The sequence below is a fragment of the Taudactylus pleione genome, unplaced genomic scaffold (genome assembly GCF_031769625.1).
Source record: "Taudactylus pleione unplaced genomic scaffold, aTauple2 ptg000154l, whole genome shotgun sequence".
Classification (NCBI taxonomy): domain Eukaryota; kingdom Metazoa; phylum Chordata; class Amphibia; order Anura; family Myobatrachidae; genus Taudactylus; species Taudactylus pleione.
This window is the reverse complement of record NW_028284556.1, coordinates 1219290-1242689: the sequence shown is the minus strand read 5'-3', so window position 1 is coordinate 1242689 and position 23400 is coordinate 1219290. Positions and strand designations below refer to the sequence as shown.

The window sequence follows — 23400 nt, the reverse complement described above, 5'->3', positions numbered from 1 at the left end:
CAGTGGGTCGACTCCAGGGGATAGGGAGGGTGGCTCCAGGGGGACACTCCTCTCCTCTGCCCACTAATGCTGTGGCCACACCTGTATAGTAGCACAGTGCTGTGGCACATTGGGCAGTAAGAGGATACTGCTGTAGCAGCAGTCTCTTCTCTCTCACTGCCCGATGTATCGCTGAGGCTGTGCTGCTATACAGATATGGCCACAGCGGTAGTAGGCAGAGTAGTGGGGGCATTCGCTGACCGGGGCCCAGGTAAGTAGAATTCAGTCCCTTTTTGCGCCCCTGATTATACATGTTGGGGTATTGTCAGTCAAACATGATTTTTATGTCACTGCACCTGGTTTTTGCATATGGTAACCTGTTCTGTAAACATAATGGCTCCTTCTGGAAGCATTCAGTAGAATTGTCTGTGCAGTGGGAAAATCAGGAAGATCAGAAATACTAAATTCTAGTATGATTTCAAAAACAGAATACTAACCTTTACATTCATACTTGAGATCAGAGAAAAAGACCATTTCTTGGGAGAAGACAAAAAGTCCCAGCCGTCCACCTGCATAAGTCTTGTCATAGAGTTGCCCAGAGTCTGCCATGATCTGTTTTCCTTCAAATACCACAACTCTACGGTGCAAACAATATAGTTTAGATATGGGGGATATGGACCAGATTAAGCATAATTGATAATCAAAGCATAGTCTCTGTTTTTTTCAAAACTTATATTGGCCGCCTTCCAAATGCTTTCAAGTCAGACCATGTTTTATTTTGTCTTTTAATTTGAAGATTAAATTGTATTTGGGCCAAAAGCCAAAGTATGTCATTTAGAAGCAATAAACTACTGAATAAACTACTACAGTAGTTACCATAGCTATTCCATGCTCTTCCCCATAAAATATAATCTAAACACTTACTACTTGTGCCTCCACTTTAGTAATTATATTACGGAATGCACGGCATGCTAACAGACAACGTACAATGTTGGAGGAAAATGCTTTAAGTGGAACATAAATGAAGAAGCAGATTTATAGATGTTAAGGTGATAAATGGGTGAAATAGACTTAGTTTTGGGTGTGTAGTGTTCTACAGTTTCAGTTTTAGATGTGTGTGAGGCGAATTCTCTGAAAGTGGGTGGTACTTTGCTATATATATATATATATATATATATATATTATATATACATATAGTGAATGTACATCAAAATGAACACGATAATACGAAAAAAAAAACCTTATGTTTCATCATATTGACTCCTCCTGCGGACCCCGGTGAATATAGCCTAAAGGTATTGGATGCAACAAGTCAAAGTACTAGAGGTATTCATCACACAGGTCATGGCGTTGGTTCCCAGAGCCCCATTCCTTCTTATGGGAAGGAGGTACGGACTGTGAATTGGAACCTGATGGGATCTTTCCGTCTGTGTACCACACAAACACTGCCAGCTCAGTCCTGGCAGTGTAAAGTTACGCCACTACTAATTAGAGATATAGCTGTCAGCGTTAGTGCTTGCAGGGACAGATGCTTTTCCGAGCAGCTGTCCCAGCAGCAGAGAAATCGTGAATTGATCCGATATTATGCTATTTGCCCATAGTATTGGGGGGGGGGGGAGAGCATTAGGGGAATATTAAAGAAAATGTCCCACTGTGAGCCACTTTTGTTGTTTTATTATTACACAAATAAATACATTTATAGCCATTATCTGTAATTCTCTTTTTTCATTCTATCTGACTGCACGCTGACCTGCCACCTTCAAAGCACTTTTTTAATACCCTGACAACCACAATTTTGATGCATCTCAATATTCCTGAGCACTTTACTTTTTTTTAAAGTTAATACTCATATATTTTTCTGGCTTTTTCCTTGTTTCCTTCATGTTTGAAAGATCTAAAAGTAAAACGCCTTCATTTGAGACAAGTAATGTTTATGTACTGTACAGTGTACACAGTGGGGGGGATTTGCCGTGCTCCGGGTTTCACATCTGGAGCTATTCAATTATTCAGCATTTTCCCTGCGTGGTAAAGCCTGGGTTAACACACGCTAACCCAAAGGCTCTGCACAAAGTGCTGGAATTTATGGGTTTACCTGTATATTAAATGCAGGAGTCTTTTACTCGCAGCTCCTGAGTCTGAGAGGAAAAATCCACCCTCTGTGGCTTAACGCGCAGGGTTCCTAACCATCTCTCCTAGTGCCTAACCCTATCCGTCGAGGTAAATGCCTAACCCTAACCGTCCCTCCTAGTGCCTAACCCTAACCCTCCAGTAAGTGCCTAACCCTAAAGCTGGCCATACACGGCATGATATTTGTACCGATCCGACGGATCGGCACGATATAGGTGCTATATCGTGCCGTGTATGGGTATGATATTGTACCTGATATCGTGCTGCGTGCTCCCGCGGGGTCGTACATTGCATCCCCAGGTCTTCCTGCAAAACTATCTGACCTGGGATGCGTGTACGATCCCATTCAAATGGTGGAGGGGGGAGCCGGCATATCGTGCGGTCTGCGGGGACCGCACGAATGTCGGCAGTGACAGCATGATCCGTCTGCTGACGGATCGGCAGTCGCACTACACGGTGCATCGCACCGTGTATGGCCAGCATAACCCTTAAAAAAAAAACATTTTGTATCTGTCCACCTTTTGTACATGTTGACCTATTGACTGTCGACCATCTGGTGTCGACATATTTTGTCAACCTTTTTACTGTTGACCTTTCATCCGGAACCCGCTAGATCCAACGCCGGTAAAAGTGCTTTGAGCATGCACATAGCACTTCCTCCTTACAACAAGAAGGGTTTATTGCCCGGGGTCTAGCTGGCATGGTGAAAAAGTAACTTATACTTCATTATACATTACTGCGATATTCAGCGTTACATATCATGATAGTTATCACTACCCTCTATCCAACAATAATAAATAGACCCCTGTATTTACATAATTGATTATATTTGTATATGTTGAATATTGGAGTGTAATTAATGAGCAAATCTTAGGAAGAATTAACACTGCCCTTAACCTAATGAAAATACACTTTATATTGGGGGCTATTTAGTAACAAGTCTAAAAATGCAACGTACAGTAACCTCTAGTAGACAATAAGGCACATATTTTAATTATCTATCCATAGACTAAAGCTGTACAGATATATCTGTAGATGATGGTCGTTCATAACTATATATACACTGAACGAACATCATCTTTCAGGCCCCCCTCCCCGTGGCTGCCGCTGCATGTGTATGGGCGATCGGCTAATTGCCCATACACACTTGCTGATGGGCAGATATATCTGTCCATCGGCTGTGCAGCACAGCCGATGCGATATGTCTATGAACGACGTAATTCACAGATATATCACTAGTACACACTGGCTGACGGGCACCAGATATATTGGCCGATCAATTGATCGGCCAATATATCTGTCAGTGTGTACCCAGCTTTAGGCTCATTGCTGAACGGTGTCTAGAAGTTACTGCACAATCAGTAAATAAACCCCTTTGTATATACTGTAATATGTCATATGCGAATAATGGTTTACCTAATAAAACCAGACTTTGGTCTGTGAGTCAGATGCCACCTGTAAGCAGTATAGTCTTTCCAACCAACATTCTTGGGATCGTGCCACAATGTCCTTACCTAGAAATATTAAATTCACTTTCAGTAAATGTAAAGTAATACAAATTACAAATATACTAAATAGTTTAATTCTGTGTAACTTTTTCTAGACAGTAAATTCAGCTATACCTCTCCTGGTGTATTTCCAGTATGCCACAGAGCATTTCTCAAATGTTCCCCAGTGCCTGTTGTGGAATTGACAACTTTCAAAGACACCCCAGAGTAACCATATGCCCTAGACGGCTTATCCTCCCAATATGTCTGTGTGACTTGCTTCCACATGAGCACGTAGAACCGGCTGCTGGACTGATAGCCAAACACAAAGCCAGCATAATCGTCATCACGGTCTGTGTTCACATAGAATGTTCCACTGAAATCCACTGCACTGAATTCATCAAAGCCTATGGGAAAATTAAAGCAATATTTAATTATATCATGCTAGCTGACTTTTAAAAAGCCCCCTCTAGGAGAGTCCCGGGGAGGACAACAATATCTGAGGTTTGGGGGAGATACAGTATCGAGGCTCTGCCTACTCTGTTCTAACCAGAAATATACAGAATTTTACCGGGGTGCGGGGCCACAATTATGTAATTTAATGCCTCTGAGCGGCATGTGGGTGCTTGGCTCACTCTTTCAGGAGTCTGGGAGAGCCACTCAAAATTCAGGACTCTCCTGGACATTCTGGGACAGCAAGCATGATTGTCATTCACACAAATTAAACTATGTAAAGAAAGCAATAACTGTATAAGTCTATGCAAAACAACATACTGATGTCCAGTGGCAGCTCCAGAGGGGGAGGGGGAGGGGGCTGCAGCACAGTTCAAAATTCAAATAGAGGACTCACACCAACTGCCAGTGAATCCTGGCCAGTGAAGTTTGGCAGTGTTTTGGTTGGCAGTTGGTATAGCTGTTTGAATTTTAGACTGCGCTCCAGCCCCACCTCTGGAGCCGCCACTGCTGATATCTGTCATTTACATCCATATTTGTGTGATCACATCATTGCTACTGTATTAATTTAACATTAAACTTAATGTATCCTGTCCCGTATTTTCAGTTGAAGAATGTAGGACAAGATGCATTAAGTTGAATGTTACAAATACGTCCTCATACTGTACACCTATCTTTTTTTTGCCATATGGCGTGAGACACCTGGCAGGACTTAGACGCCCTGCCATGGGTAGCTATTCCCGTGCTTGAGAACTTTTTCCAAAATTTTGCGACTTAACTCACTAAAGGGGGTATTTATCAAAGCTGGGAGAGTGATAAAATTGTGCGAGATAAAGTACTAACCAATCAGCTTCCAATTCACATTTTGCAGGCTGTGTTTATAAAATGATAGCTAGGAGCTGATTGGCTGTTATGTTTTTATTTTCAATGTTATCACTCTCCCGGCTTTGAGAAATACCCCCTTAATAGAGCACTGTTTACTAAGTAGCTAATGGTATACTAAATACTGTACTTAGGATTGGTACTGTATATGAATGACTTGTGCCCGTATCGTTTATGCTTAATCTGCTACTACGGTATATACCAATTCCTTTACGATAAAAATACACTAATCCTAAACACAGTACTTAGAGACTTATTCAGAGTTGTACGCTAATGTCATCGCAATTTAGATCTTGTACGCAGCTCCTGTGCGAAAATATGCAAACGTTGCAGGTCCCGGGATATATATTAAGATGACCACAGGAGTCCTTGCAAATCCAAGCATCTGCATACAACAGTCACAGATGCTTTGATGTTAACAGTCCTGAGTAAAGCTGTGATCATCCAGAATGGACGCAAGAACTGAGACACCGGAGCCATTTTTCTTGCGTAAGGGATCGCCGCATACTTTGCGACTTATTTGAAAATGGGGGTATAGTATGTGGATGGACACATCTGTACACTACAATGTATTTTTATAAATACTTGAAAAAAGGACAATATGCTTTTCTGGAGCAGAAAGTAAGTGGAAACACCACTTGGAATGTTTTTAAACAAGCACTGCTATAAATTGGGACACGCCCAATATTAAATGTACTTACCTACAGCTATACCGGGATCAGAATTGGCAGTCTGCACCAGTTCTTTGCCCTGATGGCGAATAACCCAATTGGGATCAATTTGTGCTGTCCCCTTTGGATCCAAGGGAACCATCTGGAACTTCCTAAAGTCAGTTTCACTAATCCCACTATTCTCTGGGCAAACATCATAGATATCGGGAATGCTGTCATTATCAAAATCATCTTTGCAGGCGTCACCTCGCCCATCACCTGTAAGAAAAATATTTTGGAGAACGCTTACCCTTAATTATTACAGTACATAACACAGAATAATTTGATAAAGTCACTGCATACAAAATGGAAAGGGTGAATGTTTTCTTCTACCTCATCCAACCACTGTCAATATGCAGTTGAAAACATTCCAGTTTAAAGTAGAAATAAAATATTAATCCCAGTTCATTTAACTTCACATAAAAGTCTGTGGTTCAGTCTATCACAAGAAAGTACTTTTAATCTTTGTGTCTTGCTGTGAGTAATCTTGGCAGGGATAACGGATAAAAAGGCTGATCTCCCTGGTTCATTATATTCTGGCATGCTGCAAGGTATGTAATTTAGCAATGACCGGCTTGGGTCTTTTATCCATGACACGGTTGCCTGCAGCAACATTCCATGATGGATATTTAATATCAAGCGCATACTATTGTGGCTTCCCTATCAGGATCAAGATACAGTAAATCAGAAAGTAAGCTTAAGGCTATATGTGATTGCAGGTGAAAAATGAGTATCTCTCAGAGGAAAGTTGTAATACATGCTAAAAGACAGAGAAACCAAAAACTGAAATATTTAGCAAGAGATCCTCCTAGTAATCATATTGAGACAAAAGTGCTGATTAGTGGATTGGTCATAAATATATCCTGGCTGTTCTAGCAGTTACAAAAAGCTTTTACTCTTAGCATTCACAAAAGCTAAATAGCCAATTGTTAAAGTTTACATTAAAGCAGGCAACCTATGATTTGTAGATCTGCGGTTTTCAAGACTAATCAGTGGGTTTGATGGGTTTACTTGACGCCAAACAGATTGTTGTAGGTCACAGGAAGACAGTATTTGCATGATTATATAAAGAATCGTAAAGTCTCCTACAACCTGATAAAATGGTCCCCTGTCTGCTCATTCCTCATTCTGATGGCTACTATATAGAGTTCCCTCTGTTATTTAATACCTACAATAAATAGCCCATTATAGGAGCAGTTGTAAAATGAAGAGTCAATTCTGACGGACAGTGTACAAGGCAGTATCTAATCTGGTAGCTATTATGAAAGGCAAATGTGTAATCTGATGACTTGTATTGTATCATCTGCATTGTTGATTTGTAATGAGCCACTACGCTTATTTCAACACCATCTTGGAATATCATCAGTTCCCGATACCAATATAACACCGACGGACATCAGTGCAAATTGTGTACAAAGTGTCTGGTCCAGATATGCACGCTAATGCCACAGCAGCTGCGAATTTGTATGCAGCAGCTATGTGAAAATGTGCAAATGTTGCAGCCACAAAGAGATGTATTGAGTTGCAGTGGGGTCGCTATAGGGGTTTGGGGGGTGCGGGCTGCACCCTGATGTCACCCTCAGATGGGGTGACACCAAAATGGCAGCTCCTCCTCAGTGACAGGAGCCGGGTGCTGCAGTGTGTCATTCTCCTGTAGCACCCGGCTCCTGTCACAGAGGAGAAGCTGACCGTGCAGGCACTAGTCTCAGCGGGCAGCCCAGCATCTCCAGGGATGTTGGAGATGTTGGATGTTGGAGATGCATCCAGAGTGATACAAGTGGGATTTCCCGCAAGGCCATGCCCCCTTTATGTTAGGCCAGACCCACTTTTTGGGCGCGCTCGGCTCCGCTGCGTGAAGGAGCGCGCATCAGGTGTCACCAGAACCGGTGTCACCTCTGGTGGCTTCACAAATCCAAGCGACTGCGTACAAAGAAGCAGCATTGGTCGCAGATCAGACTATAATTGCCCTTCTGAGTAACTCTATGGTTGTACAGAATGACCACGGAACTGAGATGCCGGAGCCATTTTTACTGAATATGAGATAGCAGTATTAGGCTGAGACACGCCCTGAAAACCAGGTTGCGACACGCCTGCCTTTGAGTTGCCACCCCTCGTTGCCGGCTTTCCGCCCACAAACAGTCTCTGCCTGTCAATCGCTTTGCATATAAATCCACACTGCAAGCAATATCTATAACGAAACTTGATGCATGCACAGTGTGACTCAGACACATGCGCAGATAGGCGACATTCGCTCAACTGTGTAAACATCGGCATTGTGTCCATCTCCGAATCAGCCCAAAGTTAGGGGCATAATTTGTAAACAAAATTTGCAGGTGTTTTTTTTTTTTTTTTTTTTTTTTGGGGGGGGTGGGCAAATATTGGAGGGGTCATAGTAGATATCTCTGATATCTTCAACGGTTCCTCCATCTCTGACCACAATACAGCCCCCCCATAGATTTCTATAGGGGCTGCTATGAAGTCGGATCTACCAAACTCAGATATGCAACGCATTCCTGAGCTTTGCCTCTGTAGCTAACAACACCTGAAGATGGCGTTAGCCTATAATATGTGCTACTTTATCCAGGATTTTTTTCTTCGGACGCCACTGGCATACATTGGTGTAATAACTGTCCAAAGCACATTTTATTCTGTCGTCAGTGAGGGTTGGGTACGGGATGCCAGCCCTCAGGATCCCGGCGGTCAGAATCCCGACATCGGCATCCTGACAGGTTTAGAATACCAACACCAGTGGGTAAGTATACTAACCCCACCCCTAACCCTCACTATCCGCAGTCTAAACCTAATCTTCCACTCCCCTTCAGCTTAACCCTAACCCTACCCCCCCGCAGCCTAACCTTGACCCTTCCTCCCCACAACCTAGCCCTAAATCTCCCCCTAGAGCCTAACCCTCCCCCTAGTGAATAGCCCTAACTCTCCCCCTAACCCAAATACGTACTTTCGGGATGCTGGTGTCGGGATTCTGACTGGTGTTGAGATTCCGGTGCCAGCATTTTAAACGCTGGCATCCGGACAACAGGAATTGAACCTACATCTCGGCATTTACAATCAATTAAACTGCAGTTACGTTTTCCAGGCACATGGAAGTACACCAATGGAAGGGCTTATACTAGCATAAGCATAAAGTCGCAAATGCAACTATGGCAAAAGATGCAGCAGGGTGAGACTCAGAATCAGCTCTAATATGCGTTAGCAGTTACAGGGGGAAAAAATCCTGACAACCATTGTCAATAAAAACACAAAACTAATTCACACATAAATGATTTTCAGGTGTTAGACAGCTGAGTGTCCCTACACAAACCAATGGTTTAAACAGACATGCAATCAACATATTTGAATGTCATAGTATCTTTTTTTTATGGGCAACCAAGGGCCATTTATGAAATGTGATGCACAGATGTTTTTACCCCCCAAATCAGATTTTAATGCTCACTTTTCTAGTACAGCTTAGAAAATGAATGTAAATGTCTGATTGTTTTTCCTGCATTCATACGGTAATCTCTCCACTGTGGTATCATCCTGAGATGCCATAAAAATGTATCATGCACTGATATTTTAATACGTTCCATGACATTATTAACACCAATAATTAAAAATTATATTTCAATAAATGCAAGTTACAAGTGTTAAAAAATATGAATACAATTTTAACCGTTTAACAGACAATTTTTTTTCTAAAAACCGCTCAGAAATTATTGTTGTTTTTTATGAGGGAATTAGGTGAAGAACATGTATTTCAACTTTTCTAAAATTATTTCATTAAAAAAGATATATTTTTTAAAATATTTGTAAAAAATTGAGTTTTCAAACACTGGATCACCACCATTGGAACATCGCGACCATCGCAACTTCCATTTTCACAGTGGCTTCGGGCACTAGGTACATTTTAGAGGGCTTGCGGGGGTTAATTTTACTATTTTCCCAGCGGATCAGCAGTGACTGGCAGCACAGCAGACACTGGGGGAGAGTGCAGGCAAGCAGAGGGACCGGAAGGTTCCCCTGAGAGCAGCAGCTTCGGAAAGATTCTCTTCCTGCAGCCGCCCTCCCTATTTATCGGACTGGTCAAAATATTGCAACCAGATCAGATAATGTGGTTGGAAAAATACGACCATGCCAGGCAAGTGGTTAAACTAATAATGTATTGTTATAATAGAAAATAAATAATTTATTTTGACACTGTTTAATGATTGTTATTTATTTACTAAGATTTTACAAAAGTGAAATTTTGGTAAAGAAGAGCAACAAGTGGGGCCCCGGAATCTGTATATGGGTTCCCTGATTGTTACATATGTAATGCATTCTATTGGTAACCAACTATTTTGTGTTGGGCCCAAGGGGTATATTTACTAAAGTGCAGGTATTTAGAAATTGAGATGTTGCCCTCTTAACATTTATTTAGCACCTTCTAGAATATAATAGCTAGAATCTCCATTTCTAAATACCTGCACTTTAGTAAATATACCCCTTGGAGTTTCCGCTCAAAAAAGTTTGTGCTCCACTAAGTCAATATAAGCAAATGCCTGACTGATTATTATGGTTTTATATATGCAGTTTTTAGCAATATCTAGGTGCTAAGCCAAGACAATCCTGGCCAACAGCACCCTGGCTTGTGCAGTTGATTGCCAGCGGCAAGCCTGTTTGGTGAGCTTGTCATATGTGCTCAGTGTGTATAGTTTGCAACCAAAGAAAAGTATGAGAGGTTGGCTGTGGCACCTCCCATCTCTAATAAGCTGCTGTGTAACAGATAATGCAATAAAGGATATTTATTAAAACTACTGCAAAGGAAAATGGTGGCGATTTATATAGCAACTGATTGGATTCTGTAAATTTTCTAACAAAGGTTAGTAAGTTATCTGATTAGCTGCTACAGACAACATCACCTTTCGTCGGCACAAGTACCTGATTCAGACCTGGATACAAATGTTATCACAGCTGCGATCTCTCACGGATTCGGCAGCCATTAGCCTTCTGAGTAAGTCTAAGGTGTTGCAGACATAGCAGGTCTCCAGACACGCAGAGGGCTCTCCCGCTGCAAGCAAGAACGCAGCTGCTGATTTATGGACGTCCATAAACCTGTGTTTTTCTAACCACCCTCGTTACCTCCCCCAAATGCTGACAACCTGTCACTCACTTTGACAGTGAATCCTCTGATCGCTCAATCTGCATAACCATCAGGATTGTGTGCGGATCTGAAGCAGGCCCCAACATATTAGCTCACTAATTGGCTGTACCTCATTTGTCTGAATTTCAAAAAAGGATATTCTAATATTCTTCTATGTTCATATAGATTTACTGTTCATATATCTGCAAATAAGAGTTTTTGACATTTTGGGGTATTATGCATTTAGTTGCATACATTATATAATATGAATGATTGTTCTTTAAAAGAAAGGTCATCCAAATATAAAAAGTCAGATGTACTATAAGAACGTCTTCCAAGAACGTTCTTAAAACTGGGCAGCTAATCCACATATATGACATTTCTCCTGGTTAGGACAAATTGCATAACACCAGAGGCGTATTAAGCGAACTGACAGCAGTAGACTTTGGGCACTAGTCTGCAGCGCGATTTCCCTACTGCGCATGCGCAAAACACCAGAAAAAATGGGCCGATTGGGCAGTTTCCAGGCATTTTGTGTAGCGCTACTCCAGCGACGTGGGACTTTGGAGGGGTAAGTATAAAAAGGGAAGGGTGCAGGGTGTGCGTTGGGTGCCCCCACACACATTGCACCCATTACAGATACATCCCCCTTCCTATGCAGTACTTATGTAAGATAGACTAAGGCCTGTATTCAATTTGAGGCGAAAAGTCTGGATCCGCGATACTTTTTCGCAGATGACGTCATTTTCGCCTGTTTTGCTATTACCCTGTTTTCAATTTGAAAGACTTTCCACCTAGGCGAAAAGTCAATGCAATGTACCAGGCGAAAAAGTTTTGCCTATGAATAGCAGGCGGAAAAAAGTGCAGAATTAGGGTTTTGGGGTGCAATGTTGCGGGAACCCCCCTGCAGCCTTCAGACAGTCCCCCAAAGGTAAACTGTGTAAAAAAAAAATGTAAAAAATACTTAAGGACACCCCAAAAAATGTCTTTGAAAAAGGGGGCAAAAAAAAAAAAGGGGTACAAAGTTAAAAAGTAGCGAACTTGACTCTGGGGGGGGTCCCCAAGTATGCCCCAAGTGTTTTTTTGATTGCAGGTGCTTGCGGCAGGTGGGTTTTTCACGATTGTTTCAACTGCAACTTTTAAATATGCTGACCCCCATTTTCAAGTACCCCAAATTTGCAGGGATAAGTTATTTTCTGGAAAAAATACTCCACAATACTATTCTGCACCACGTATAGAAAAACGCTATTTAGCAGCTATTGAGCCCGTTTAATAACACCAAATACCTTCAGCAAGCCAAATAGGGGGGTACCATACCTAACCCCCATGTCAGAGCATCTTTTGGGGGGTGTCAGGCTGAATTCCCCATTTCTGACAGTACTTTTCGCCTGTTAAAGTTTCGCTGGGTCCCGTTTTTGCGTACTTTCAACTTGAATACTGGAATAAGCGGGCACATGCGCGGTACTTTTGCGCCTGCAAAACCGGCGAAGCAGGCGAAAAGTCCGGGCCGCGAAAAAGTATCGAGGCTCGGCTAAAATTGAATACGGCTCTAAGAATTAAAATGCACCTTTTCATCTAACAAGAAATATATAACCCTCAAATCAATATTCTCTCTTATTTCATATTCATCAAGATATTCATTACAATATAATATCTACAATGATTCAGGCACCCAGCACCCATGTTCACTGCACAAAATGCTTGTAATATCATTCATAGTTTTTACAGGGTTTTCTATTGGTGTGAGAACTCACATAGAACAGGATGTAGGTACAGTACACAAAGCTCTTTTCTATCCCTTTATACATATCCTATTGTCTTTCCATTACACATTACTCCCATTATGTACTGTTTGTAAGGAGCTGCACAATATAGCGCTATATACATAGACTATAGCACATTGCAGGTACTGTAGTGTACACACATTTCACCTTCATAGTATCCGGTAACACTGTAGACAGTTACCATGTCGACATTCACAATGTCAACTCTACAATGTCAACACTAGAGTGAAAAAACTCAGTCTAGTAAGACTTTCTTCTGCAGCACCTCTAGTGGTAATGTATGTGTTTACAGGTATGCAACAAATCTATGATATTGCATCTTAATACAAGCTACAAAAAATCTAAAAAATATAAACTAACATAAAAACCCATCCTATCGAGAAAAACAAAAAATGTGTGGGCCTTTTGAGGTGCAAATGTTACACAGAGCCTTGACAGTAAAAGAGTTAACAAAGGTTTGGAAATATGAGAAAAGGTAAGACATGCTTAAACATTACTTTGTCTGGGAAACTGAGACATGTTCAAAATACAGAAATAAATGAATACCTCCCAACATTGCCACACTCCCGGCAGGCATATTTTTCACAAAAAACTGTAGAAGCAAAACCATCCATGGTGTGCAGCAGTGACATACCTCCAACCAGTGGTGGCTCCAGGGTGGGGCTGCAGTGCAGTCCAAAATTCAAATAGGGGAGCCACACCAACTGCCAATGAGTCCCAGCCATCTATGCTTGGCAGCATTTGAAATGACAGTTGGTGTGGCTCCCCTATTTGAATTTTGGACTGCGCTGCAGCCCCTCCTCTGGAGCCACCACTGCCTCCAACTCCACACAAATCTGGATAATTGTACCAGTCACAGGATGGCCATTAGGTCACATAATATCAAAATTGACCTGCCAAAATTGGAACAGTTGGGAGACATGTAAAGTGCATTACCTTCTAGGAACAGTAAGTTTCATGTATGTCGTAGTTGGGCATGAGGAAAACAGTTTTACTTAGAGCAAACGCATCAACGTACTGTATATTTAAGTCTATTTTTTCAGTTTGAATCAAGCAAGTATGTTTTAAAAAGATCTACCTGCGCTTAGAGCTATGACATTTTTTTACCAAAAATATGGAGTATGCATGTGATATGATTTGTCCAAAAAAGCCATTATATGCTTCCTTTTGGGAGTCAGGGACTGCAAAAACACTGTGACCCCTTTAATTAATTTAATTATTTTATAATGTAAGTGAATAAACGGCCTAGTATTCTAGATTTGTAGGTTAAAATTAGAACTGTGATGGGAAAAGTCATACATATGAGTGTCCTATGCAAAACTGGAAGCAATTTGATTATATTCTTGAGGTTAAGATGAAAAATGAAGGCTTCTTTAGACCAGACAACTACACACAGGGGCCTATTCATCAACACTAAAATAAAGTTTTTAAGGACATTTTCCTTAAATAACGTTATTTTAGTATTCATGAAGCCACTTACCACAGGAGATATCACTGATATATCCTTGCTAAGCTCCCCTGCATTAATTTCCACACTCCCCATACATTAGTATGGAGATATGGAAATTATGGTATTCATCAAATTCCGAAAATTATGAATTTTCGGAATTTGATGGAGTTACTATTTGCCACTGTGAGGTGGCGAATAGCAGGACAGACTTGACAGATGCATGATGCACGATAGACAGTGTATATACCTAACAGTCAAAGTTACATGACGTATTTGAATACAACTACGTGCAGTATGACTACTGTTCTCTCTAAGGTGATAGATCTGGAAATATGTATTGACTGTTAAAAAATTAGTCAATAATAATCTGCAGATTATAAATGGAAATGTAAAGAGTATAGTTCCCTTAAATGCTAAGAATAGAAGGAACATAAATTATGACACATTCAATTGTGAGTTTTAGTTAGAACTTTATTGATGGAACACCTTACAGTATTTTCTTCTAAACATGCTAGGTGTAGATTATATAAACAGAATAGGATGTACTGTAACATCTTACCATTTGAGTCCTTTTGGTCAGGATTATAGGTGAGTCGACAGTTGTCTCTATCATCAGGCACACCGTCATTGTCATCATCTGAATCACAGGCATCCCCTCTCCCATCATTATCATGATCAGCTTGGTTTGCATTAGGTATGTAAGGACAGTTGTCCAAATTGTTCTGGTAGCCGTCTTCATCAATGTCTTCATTGCTATCACACTGGTCTCCGACAAGGTCATTATCCACATCAGTCTGAATGCAAACAGCCATAACAGAGGAGAGAATCTCAGTTGTGTACATAGCAATGAAATGGTGTGAAATGTCACAGCCACTTGGAGAATTGCAGAGAAAACATTTATACAGGTTTACAAGTGTTGATGTGTGTATTTTTTTTAAATTATGAAAAATATTATAATATTAGTATTTGTAGCTCTAGGGAACCATAGACTTTTTATATTTAAAATGTGAGGCACAGTTTCAGATTATTCTCATAAAATGACTCAATGTGATTGCATGGCCAGCTAATTCCATGCTGAGAGTACATACAGGTATAGTGCATTTATTTATTAATACTGGCCACACACATAGCGATATTTTACCAGATCTGGCTGATTCCAACACATTGGAATGACAGTTCGTGTAAAATATGGCCAAATCGTGAGTAAATCGTGAGTCCCCACTCACGATCACGATGCGATGCGCGTCCCCGCTGGTCGCAAATCGCATCTTCAGATCTGCCGTGCAGTAGGGCAGATCTGACAATCTAGGAGGCGATGCACTGTGAAAGTCTGACTGCAGGAGAGATTGTTTGAAGATTGGACACCAAATTGTGTGCAGATCGTGTGGAGATCGTGTGCTGAGCTGCCAGGGAGAGTTTTATGATTGCATATTTCAATGCATGGGTAGTAATATCATGCCCTGATTGCATTGCAATTGCAATCATTAATAAATGGGGGCCTATGTCTCACTCCCTCCCTCTCTCTACCCTCTCTTTCTGGCTCCCTCCTCATCTCTCCCCCTCTCTCCCTCCTTCTCTCTCGCTGACTCCCCACTCAAAATCCTGCATTTTCCCCTGACAGTGTACTAGATCATACTAGCTACGCTGCTGGCACTCGGTTCCCAGCAGTGTTGCAGACATGATGTAGTATGCTGTGACCTTGCCGGTCAGTGGAGAGACCAGAGACAATGTAAGGGGCATAGTAGTTAAAGCGTGAGGCTGTGTCAATTTTTTGATGGGGCCCCCACAACTTAGTTGTCCTGGGCCCCCCACAAGCCTTAATCCGGCACTGCCTAATGCGTACGTCATACTTGCCACAGACATATTGCGTCGGCTGTGCAGCACAGCCAATTGCAGATACTGTATATCTGCTCATCGTGCTGTGTGTACAGGCGGTCATGCTGCAGAGGCCGCCAGGGAAGGGGTAGCGACACGTCCCCTGGCCAGGGGGTCCCCCGGCCAGATGGCAGTGTTGGTTGCTAAGTGTGTATGAACAACCATTATCTGCTGATATATCTGCTGATCAGTTGATCTGCAGATAAATTTTTCTGGTGTATACCCAGCTTAATAGTTTAACAGCAGTGTGTGATTAAAGCGCTGCAGAATATGTGTGCGCTATATAAAAACTGGTAATAAATAAATAAATAAATTAAAAGAGGCTTCTGATTTTACAGATACCCCAAACCAGACAGTGGGCCTAATTCAGACCCGCTCGCGAGCGCCGAGCGCCCGCAAGCGGGTCGATGTTGCCCAAGTGCGCATGCGCACGACGTAGGCGGCTCCATCATGCGCATGCGCGAGACCCGAATAACGACGGCCAAGCCATCGTTATGGGTCTCGCACCAAAGGGGACGTGCTGTCCATGGTGATTGACAGCACGCCCCCTTTGGTGGGCGTGCCGGGGGCATGGCTGCCCAGACGGAGGTGTTCCCATGGGAACGCCTACCATGTGGGGCCGGCCCCACTGACATCACTAGTGATGTCAGTGGGAGTGCTTTTGGCTCTGATAGAGCCAAAAGCACTCCAGGGCTTGCGGCAGACGAGACCCTACCGCAAGGGTCTCGTCACAAGCCCTATGGATGCGATGGTCTTGACCATCGCGACCATCATTTTGGCCGCTCGCTATAGCTGTGGGTGGTCACCCACAGCTATGCGAGCGGCCAGGAGGCCGCTCCAAAAAGGAGGGACGGCCCTGATTCATAGAGAGCGCTCTGTCAGAGCGTCCGGCTCTGAATCAGGGCCATTGTTCAATAACCAAACTTGAGCCTGAACCACCAACACCATCTCATCTTGAAAATACTCAGAAATAACTAAACTACACTAAAATCCATTTTGCATATTACTATTATCTGATAAATGTGCCATAACCTTCATAACATTTTAAAAAATTCCACTTTTTGAATTTTTACTGTACATTAGTCACTTATACTGTACTAACATAACACTTTGCTGAAATTACCCATCTTAATAATAACATTTTGTAGATTCCTCCTTGTAGTGCAAGTCAAGAGTACTACCTTGCATGAGGGATGTTTTGCACAAAAGTTATAGCATTCACAATAGACATTTTTTGGTGTGCTCTCTTTATGCTGCTTATATATAGTTGTATACGTGACACAAATTACGTGGCACACCACCACGGAACAAATTCTAATTTTTCATCTATTGCACCCCAACTGCATTTTCACTTACCAAAAACAGATTTCCAAAGCACAATGGCTATTTGTGTTTTTCACTAGACTGAGTTTGTATGTCAGGCATTCAGAAAGAGAAATGTGGGGCTCTGAATTTCACATTGAACTGTCGTGCTTAAACAAAGGCCTCTGGGTATGAATGAATGCCATTGACTTTCACTATTTTCAGCTATTCAGCCTGGAGGTACAGTTCTGAGTAATTCTACATTCCACAGCTAATGTCTGGAATAAAACTAAATTTCCATACTTTGCTCTGGAGCCAGCAGATTGTCATACTATATTAATTAGCCTTAGAGCAACATTGCTAGTATCACAATTTTAATACCACAAACAATCTGAGGAATAAAAGCCCTTCTTTTAATATTTGGCAGCTTATGTACTTATTACATACCTGGTCAGGGTTATGCATCAAAGGACAGTTATCGCACTGATCGCCCACTCCATCTTTATCTGTATCCGCTTGGTCAGTATTGTACACATATGGACAGTTATCCAACTCATTTAAGATGTCTGAAAAAAAAGTATAGATAATATTATTTAAGTCAGCAAAATTCTGTTATATGATACTCACGGATATAATGTTTTTTTTAAGTAATCTATGAATTATCTTCCTATTTCTGGCAAGCAGAAGTCATTTTTATTACAGCTTTTACATATTGTAAATATTCACCACATGGGGAAATGTCAGTACTATGGGTAGATATTGAACAAAGAGTTTGATTATACATTAGTTTCTGTTCTAGAATACTAGACCAGCAGGTCCTTTGGGATTTGACATTGCCCAGGGATGAAAATGAACACTTCCTGTAACATCAAGTGTTAATGTAGTTTTCCATTGATTACGGTACACAACAATGTGTGCAACAAATTATATTAGCAAAAATATGGGATGGAACTAATTATTTTGTGTGTTAGCAAAATCTCAGAACTTCATTGAAAAAAAACTTGCTTCCAATGTCTATTACAGTATCAGAATAGCAACCAATCAGATTCTAACTATAATTTCCCCATTCTAGAAAATAATAGCTACAATCTGATTGGTTGATATATACACTTCCATTTTTCCTTTGATGGAATTTTCTGCTACACGTAGCTGAAACTAGTATTCCCTTGTGATTTGAGACATAGGACCTGATTAATTTCAGACCCACTCGCTAAGAAGCGTTCACACGCAGACTGCCGATGTTTTCATTGTGCGCATGCGTACACATCGCAGTGCGTGTGCACGAACCAGCGCATAGACTGCCCAGCTGAGTGAGTGACAGGAGAAGCCATTTGTGGGTGGTGACAGGGGTTGGTCTATGAAAATGGGGGGGTGAAGCGTCATAGTACATGTCACTTGGCTGAATTTTACACTGAAGTGCTCGCAGTGCTTGCGGTAGGGTATGGTCAACCACAAGCGCTGCGTTCGCTTCCAATGGTACTGATGGTTGCATACACATCCTGGAGATGACGTGCGCAAGTGGGCGCCTTAAGACAGGCTGGTGGGCATCTGCATACACAGAGCGATCGCACACCAAGACATAGTGGGCGTGCTTATGCCCTGCCGTGCGATCGCCTGCCTTGCTGTCACTTAGTCGAATTTGCATACGCATCTAGGAGCGGGTCTGAATCGAGCCCATAGATCGTGGGAGTTCATATGCTTGCAGTGAAGGACAACAGGAGAAATGAGATGTTAAAAGTTAAAAACTATGCACTATAGCTAGGCAACTGATATACATATGGATTTGGGCTATTATATAACTTTTAAAGCATACATTATGCAACTCTAAAAATGATGCATCTAGCAACTTTGTTCGGAGCATAATTTTGAATTGACATATATCATGAAATGCATCTTACACAAACTATACACATGCAAATGTATGTGTGCTGATACATATTTGTGTATATGTAAAAAGTAATCTTTTGAATACAACTCATAATTAGCCACTGGGAACTAGGGGCTTGATTCAGACCCCCTCGCTAGGCTGCGTTCACACGTAGCCTGCCAGTGTTGGCAATGTGCCAATGCGTATAAGACGCAGTGCGCGTGAGTGAACTAGTCCATGCGATCGGGAAGCATTCGCATGCAGCACATAGCCGCCTCGCTAGAATGAATGACCGGACGAGCCGTTTGTGGGTGGTGACTAGGGGTGTGCACCGGACACTTTTCGTGTTTTGTGTTTTGGTTTTGGATCTGGATCTTTCTTCGTGTTTTGGATCTGGATTGGTTTTGCCAAAACCACCCTTCCGTGTTTTGGGTTCTGGGTTTTGTGTTTTGGATCTGGATTTTTTCTTAAAAAATAAAAAAAACCCGCTAAAATCACATAAATGGGCCTTTTTTTGTTCCTACGCTATTAATAACCCCAATAACATTAATTTCCACTCATTTCCACTCTATTCTGAACACCTCACACCTCACAATATTGTTTTTAGGCCAAAAGGTTGTACCGAGGAAGCTGGATGACTATGCTAAGCGACACAAGGGGGCGGCACAAACACGTGGCCCATCTAGGAGTGGCACTGCAGTGGCAGACAGGAAGCCAATCAGCGTTATGGTGCCCATTTGCATGTAGCACGAACCCGGGAGATCCGTGCTACATGCATCTGTGTGATTGGCACAGAGCAATGACAGGTCCGTGAGACCCGTCTGTGCTGCTGTGGTAAAAAAAAAAAAAAAAACCTGTGTAAAAAAAGAAAAAAATGGCGTGCACCCCCCCAAAAAAGAGCAACCAGCCCCGGGCATTAGTAACCCAGTGCTGGGTGTGCTTAAATACAGGGGACAAACGACGTAGGGGTCCCCTGTACTTAAGCACAACCAGCACCGGGCTAGTCAGAACCAGCGCTGGTTGCCAAAATACGGGGGACAAACGACGTAGGGGTCCCCTGTATTCTGCGCAACCAGCTCTGGGCTCTGATCCGGTCCTGGTTCTGGAAATATAGGGGACAAAAAATGAGTAGGGTTCCCCTGTATGTTCCAGAACCAGCACTGGACTTTTTCTAGCGGGGGGCTGATGCCACAGCCAGGGGAGCCCTTTCACCGGGCCCCCCAGCCGCAGCATCAACCCTGACCGCTAGTCAGCCCAGGCCGGGGATCCCTGGAGAGCTGGGGACCCCCCCAATAAAGGGGTCACCCTCTCCAGGGCACCCCAGGCCCAGGCTGATAGCCCGGGGCTATCCCCGCCACCCCTGGTGGCGGTGGGTGGCGGGTTGATTGTGTGGTGTGGTGTAAATAAAGAATATCAAACATTGTCTTTACAAGTAGAACTGCAAGTCCCAGCTAGCCTGCCCCGCATGCTGGTACTTGGAGAACCACAAGTACCAGCATGCAGGGCATTAAGGGCCCACTAGTACCTGTAGTTCACCTGTAAAAAAAATGTTTAAAAAAACACAGGACACACACACCGTGACAGTATAAGTTTATTAAACATACATACACACACACACATGTACACATACTCACCTATGTAACCTGTAGCATCGGTCCACTTGTCCGGTAAAGTATCCCTAGGGGACCTGTGAAAAAAAACATACTCACCATCTCCTATGCGAGGTTCTGTCCTCTTCGTTCCAAAGTAGGCATCCCCGGACTTGGCAAAAAAAAAAAACGAAAACGCGATCCACGAACTTAGTACCGTTCTATAGAACGGTACTTCCCGAATGAGAGCTTAGCGGCGGGGTATCACCATGGAAACCCCGCTGCTAAGCGTTCATTGGCTGAGAGAGGTCATCTCCCGTCTCTCAGCCAATGAACGGCTCCCTCCATTGTAGTCAATGGTGGGAACCGCAGGGTAAACTTTAATAACCTTGCGGCTCCCAGCATTGACTACAATGGAGGGAGCCGTTCATTGGCTGAGAGAGACGGGAGATGGCCTCTCTCAGCCAATGAACGCTTAGCAGCGGGGTTTCCATGGTGATACCCCGCCGCTAAGCTCTCATTCGGGAAGTACCGTTCTATAGAACGGTACTAAGTTCGTGGATCGCGTTTTCGTTTTTTTTTTTTTGCAAAGTCCGGGGATGCCTACTTTGGAACGAAGAGGACAGAACCTCGCATAGGAGATGGTGAGTATGTTTTTTTTCACAGGTCCCCTATGGATACTTTACCGGACAAGTGGACCGATGCTACAGGGTTACATAGGTGAGTATGTGTACATGTGTGTGTGTGTGTGTGTATGTATGTTTAATAAACTTATACTGTCACGGTGTGTGTGTCCTGTGTTTTTTTTAAACATTTTTTTACAGGTGAACTACAGGTACTAGTGGGCCCTTAATGCCCTGCATGCTGGTACTTGTGGTTCTCCAAGTACCAGCATGCGGGGCAGGCTTGCTGGGACTTGCAGTTCTACTTGTAAAGACAATGTTTGATATTCTTTATTTACACCACACCACACAATCAACCCGCCACCCACCGCTACCAGGGGTGCCGGGGATAGCCCCGGGCTATCAGCCTGGGCCTGGGGTGCCCTGGAGAGGGTGACCCCTTTATTGGGGGGGTCCCCAGCTCTCCAGGGATCCCCGGCCTGGGCTGACTAGCGGTCAGGGCTGATGCTGCGGCTGGGGGGCCCGGTGAAAGGGCTCCCCTGGCTGTGGCATCAGCCCCCCGCTAGAAAAAGTCCAGTGCTGGTTCTGGAACATACAGGGGAACCCTACTCATTTTTTTCCCCTGTATTTCCAGAACCAGGACCGGATCAGAGCCCAGAGCTGGTTGCGCAGAATACGGGGGACCCCTACGTCGTTTGTCCCCCGTATTTTGGCAACCAGCTCTGGTTCTGACTAGCCCGGTGCTGGTTGTGTTTAAGTACAGGGGACCCCTATGTCGTTTGTCCCCTGTATTTAAGCACACCCAGCACTGGGTCACTAATGCCCGGGGCTGGTTGCTCTTTTTTTGGGGGGGAGGACGCCATTTTTTTCTCTTTTTACACAGGTTTTTTTTTTTTTATTTACCACAGCAGCACAGACGGGTCTCACGGACCCGTTAGTGCTCTGTGTCAATGACACAGATGCAAGTAGCACGGATCTCCTGGTCCGTGCGTGCATCTGTGTCATTGAAATACACAGCAGCACAGACGGGTCTCACTGACCCATCTGTGCTCTGTGTCACTGTCAATCACACAGATGCATGTAGCACGGATCTCACGAGTCCGTGCTACATGCAAATGAGCACCATAATGCTGATTGGCTGAGAGCCGTGACAGACGGCTCTGTCAGCCAATCAGCACTTTGCCCATTAAAGGCAAAGGCATTTTTTTTTAAATGGCCGCTCGAGGCAAAACCTCGAGATCCGACAGCAGATCTCGAGGTTTTGCCTCGGGAGAGGGATCCGGGGCAGACAGGGAGATCCGAGCTTGGGCTCGGATCGCCCCGGATCCCCGAAGTTCGGGTGGGTTCGGTTCTCAGGGAACCGAACCCGCTCATCCCTAGTGGTGACGGGTTGGTCGGTGGAAACGGGGAGTGGTGGGGGGAACGCAGGCGTGTCTGTGCATCTTAACGCCATTTTAGAGGTGTTCATAATTAAAACTAGGGATGTGGAGGCTCGGATAGGTTTGAATTTTCCCGCCAAGTTCGGATTTTCATGGCAAAAATCGGGTCTCACTATACCCTACCGCAAGCACTCCAAGTGCTTCAGTGTGTAATTCAGCCATGTCACGTGTATTATGGTGCTGCGTATTAATTAGGGATGTGCAGGCTCGGATAGGTTTGAATTTTTCCGCCAAGTTCGGATTTTCCCGCCAAGAAACGTCATCTTTCATGGACAAATATCATCTTTCATGGACTTTTGTCCAGGAATGATGATGTTTGTCCATGAAAGATGACGTTTCTTGGCGGGAAAATCCGAGCTTGGCGGAAAAATTCAAACCTATCCGAGCCTGCACATCCCTAATTAATACGCAGCACCATAATACACGTGACATGGCTGAATTACACACTGAAGCACTTGGAGTGCTTGCGGTAGGGTATAGTCAGCCACAAGTGGTGCTAATGGGTCCGATGTTACTCGATAATACCGATTGTTGCATACACTTCCTGGAGATGATGTGTATTACGAAGGGAAAGGGGGCGTCTTATGACAGGCTGGTGGGAGTCTATATACACACTGCTATCACACACAAGACATAGTGGGCGTGCTAATGTCTTGCCGTGCAATTGACGGATTTGCATATTTTGGCAGCAGACGGCTGCATGCGAACGCATCT

General features: G+C 43.3%; 1 protein-coding gene across 1 annotated transcript in view; it reads right to left on the bottom strand.

Moving 5' to 3' along the window:
• The window catches only part of THBS2 (thrombospondin 2), a 105598-nt gene that overhangs the window by 6810 nt on the left and 75388 nt on the right, over window positions 1–23400 (bottom strand). Inside the window, exons 16-21 of the mRNA XM_088474333.1 lie at window positions 17616–17734; window positions 14551–14785; window positions 5630–5857; window positions 3729–4000; window positions 3523–3620; window positions 477–616 (exon numbers count right to left, since the gene is read on the bottom strand). Coding sequence (XP_088330459.1) covers window positions 477–616; window positions 3523–3620; window positions 3729–4000; window positions 5630–5857; window positions 14551–14785; window positions 17616–17734 — 1092 coding nt within the window. The remainder of the gene's footprint in view (window positions 1–476; window positions 617–3522; window positions 3621–3728; window positions 4001–5629; window positions 5858–14550; window positions 14786–17615; window positions 17735–23400) is intronic.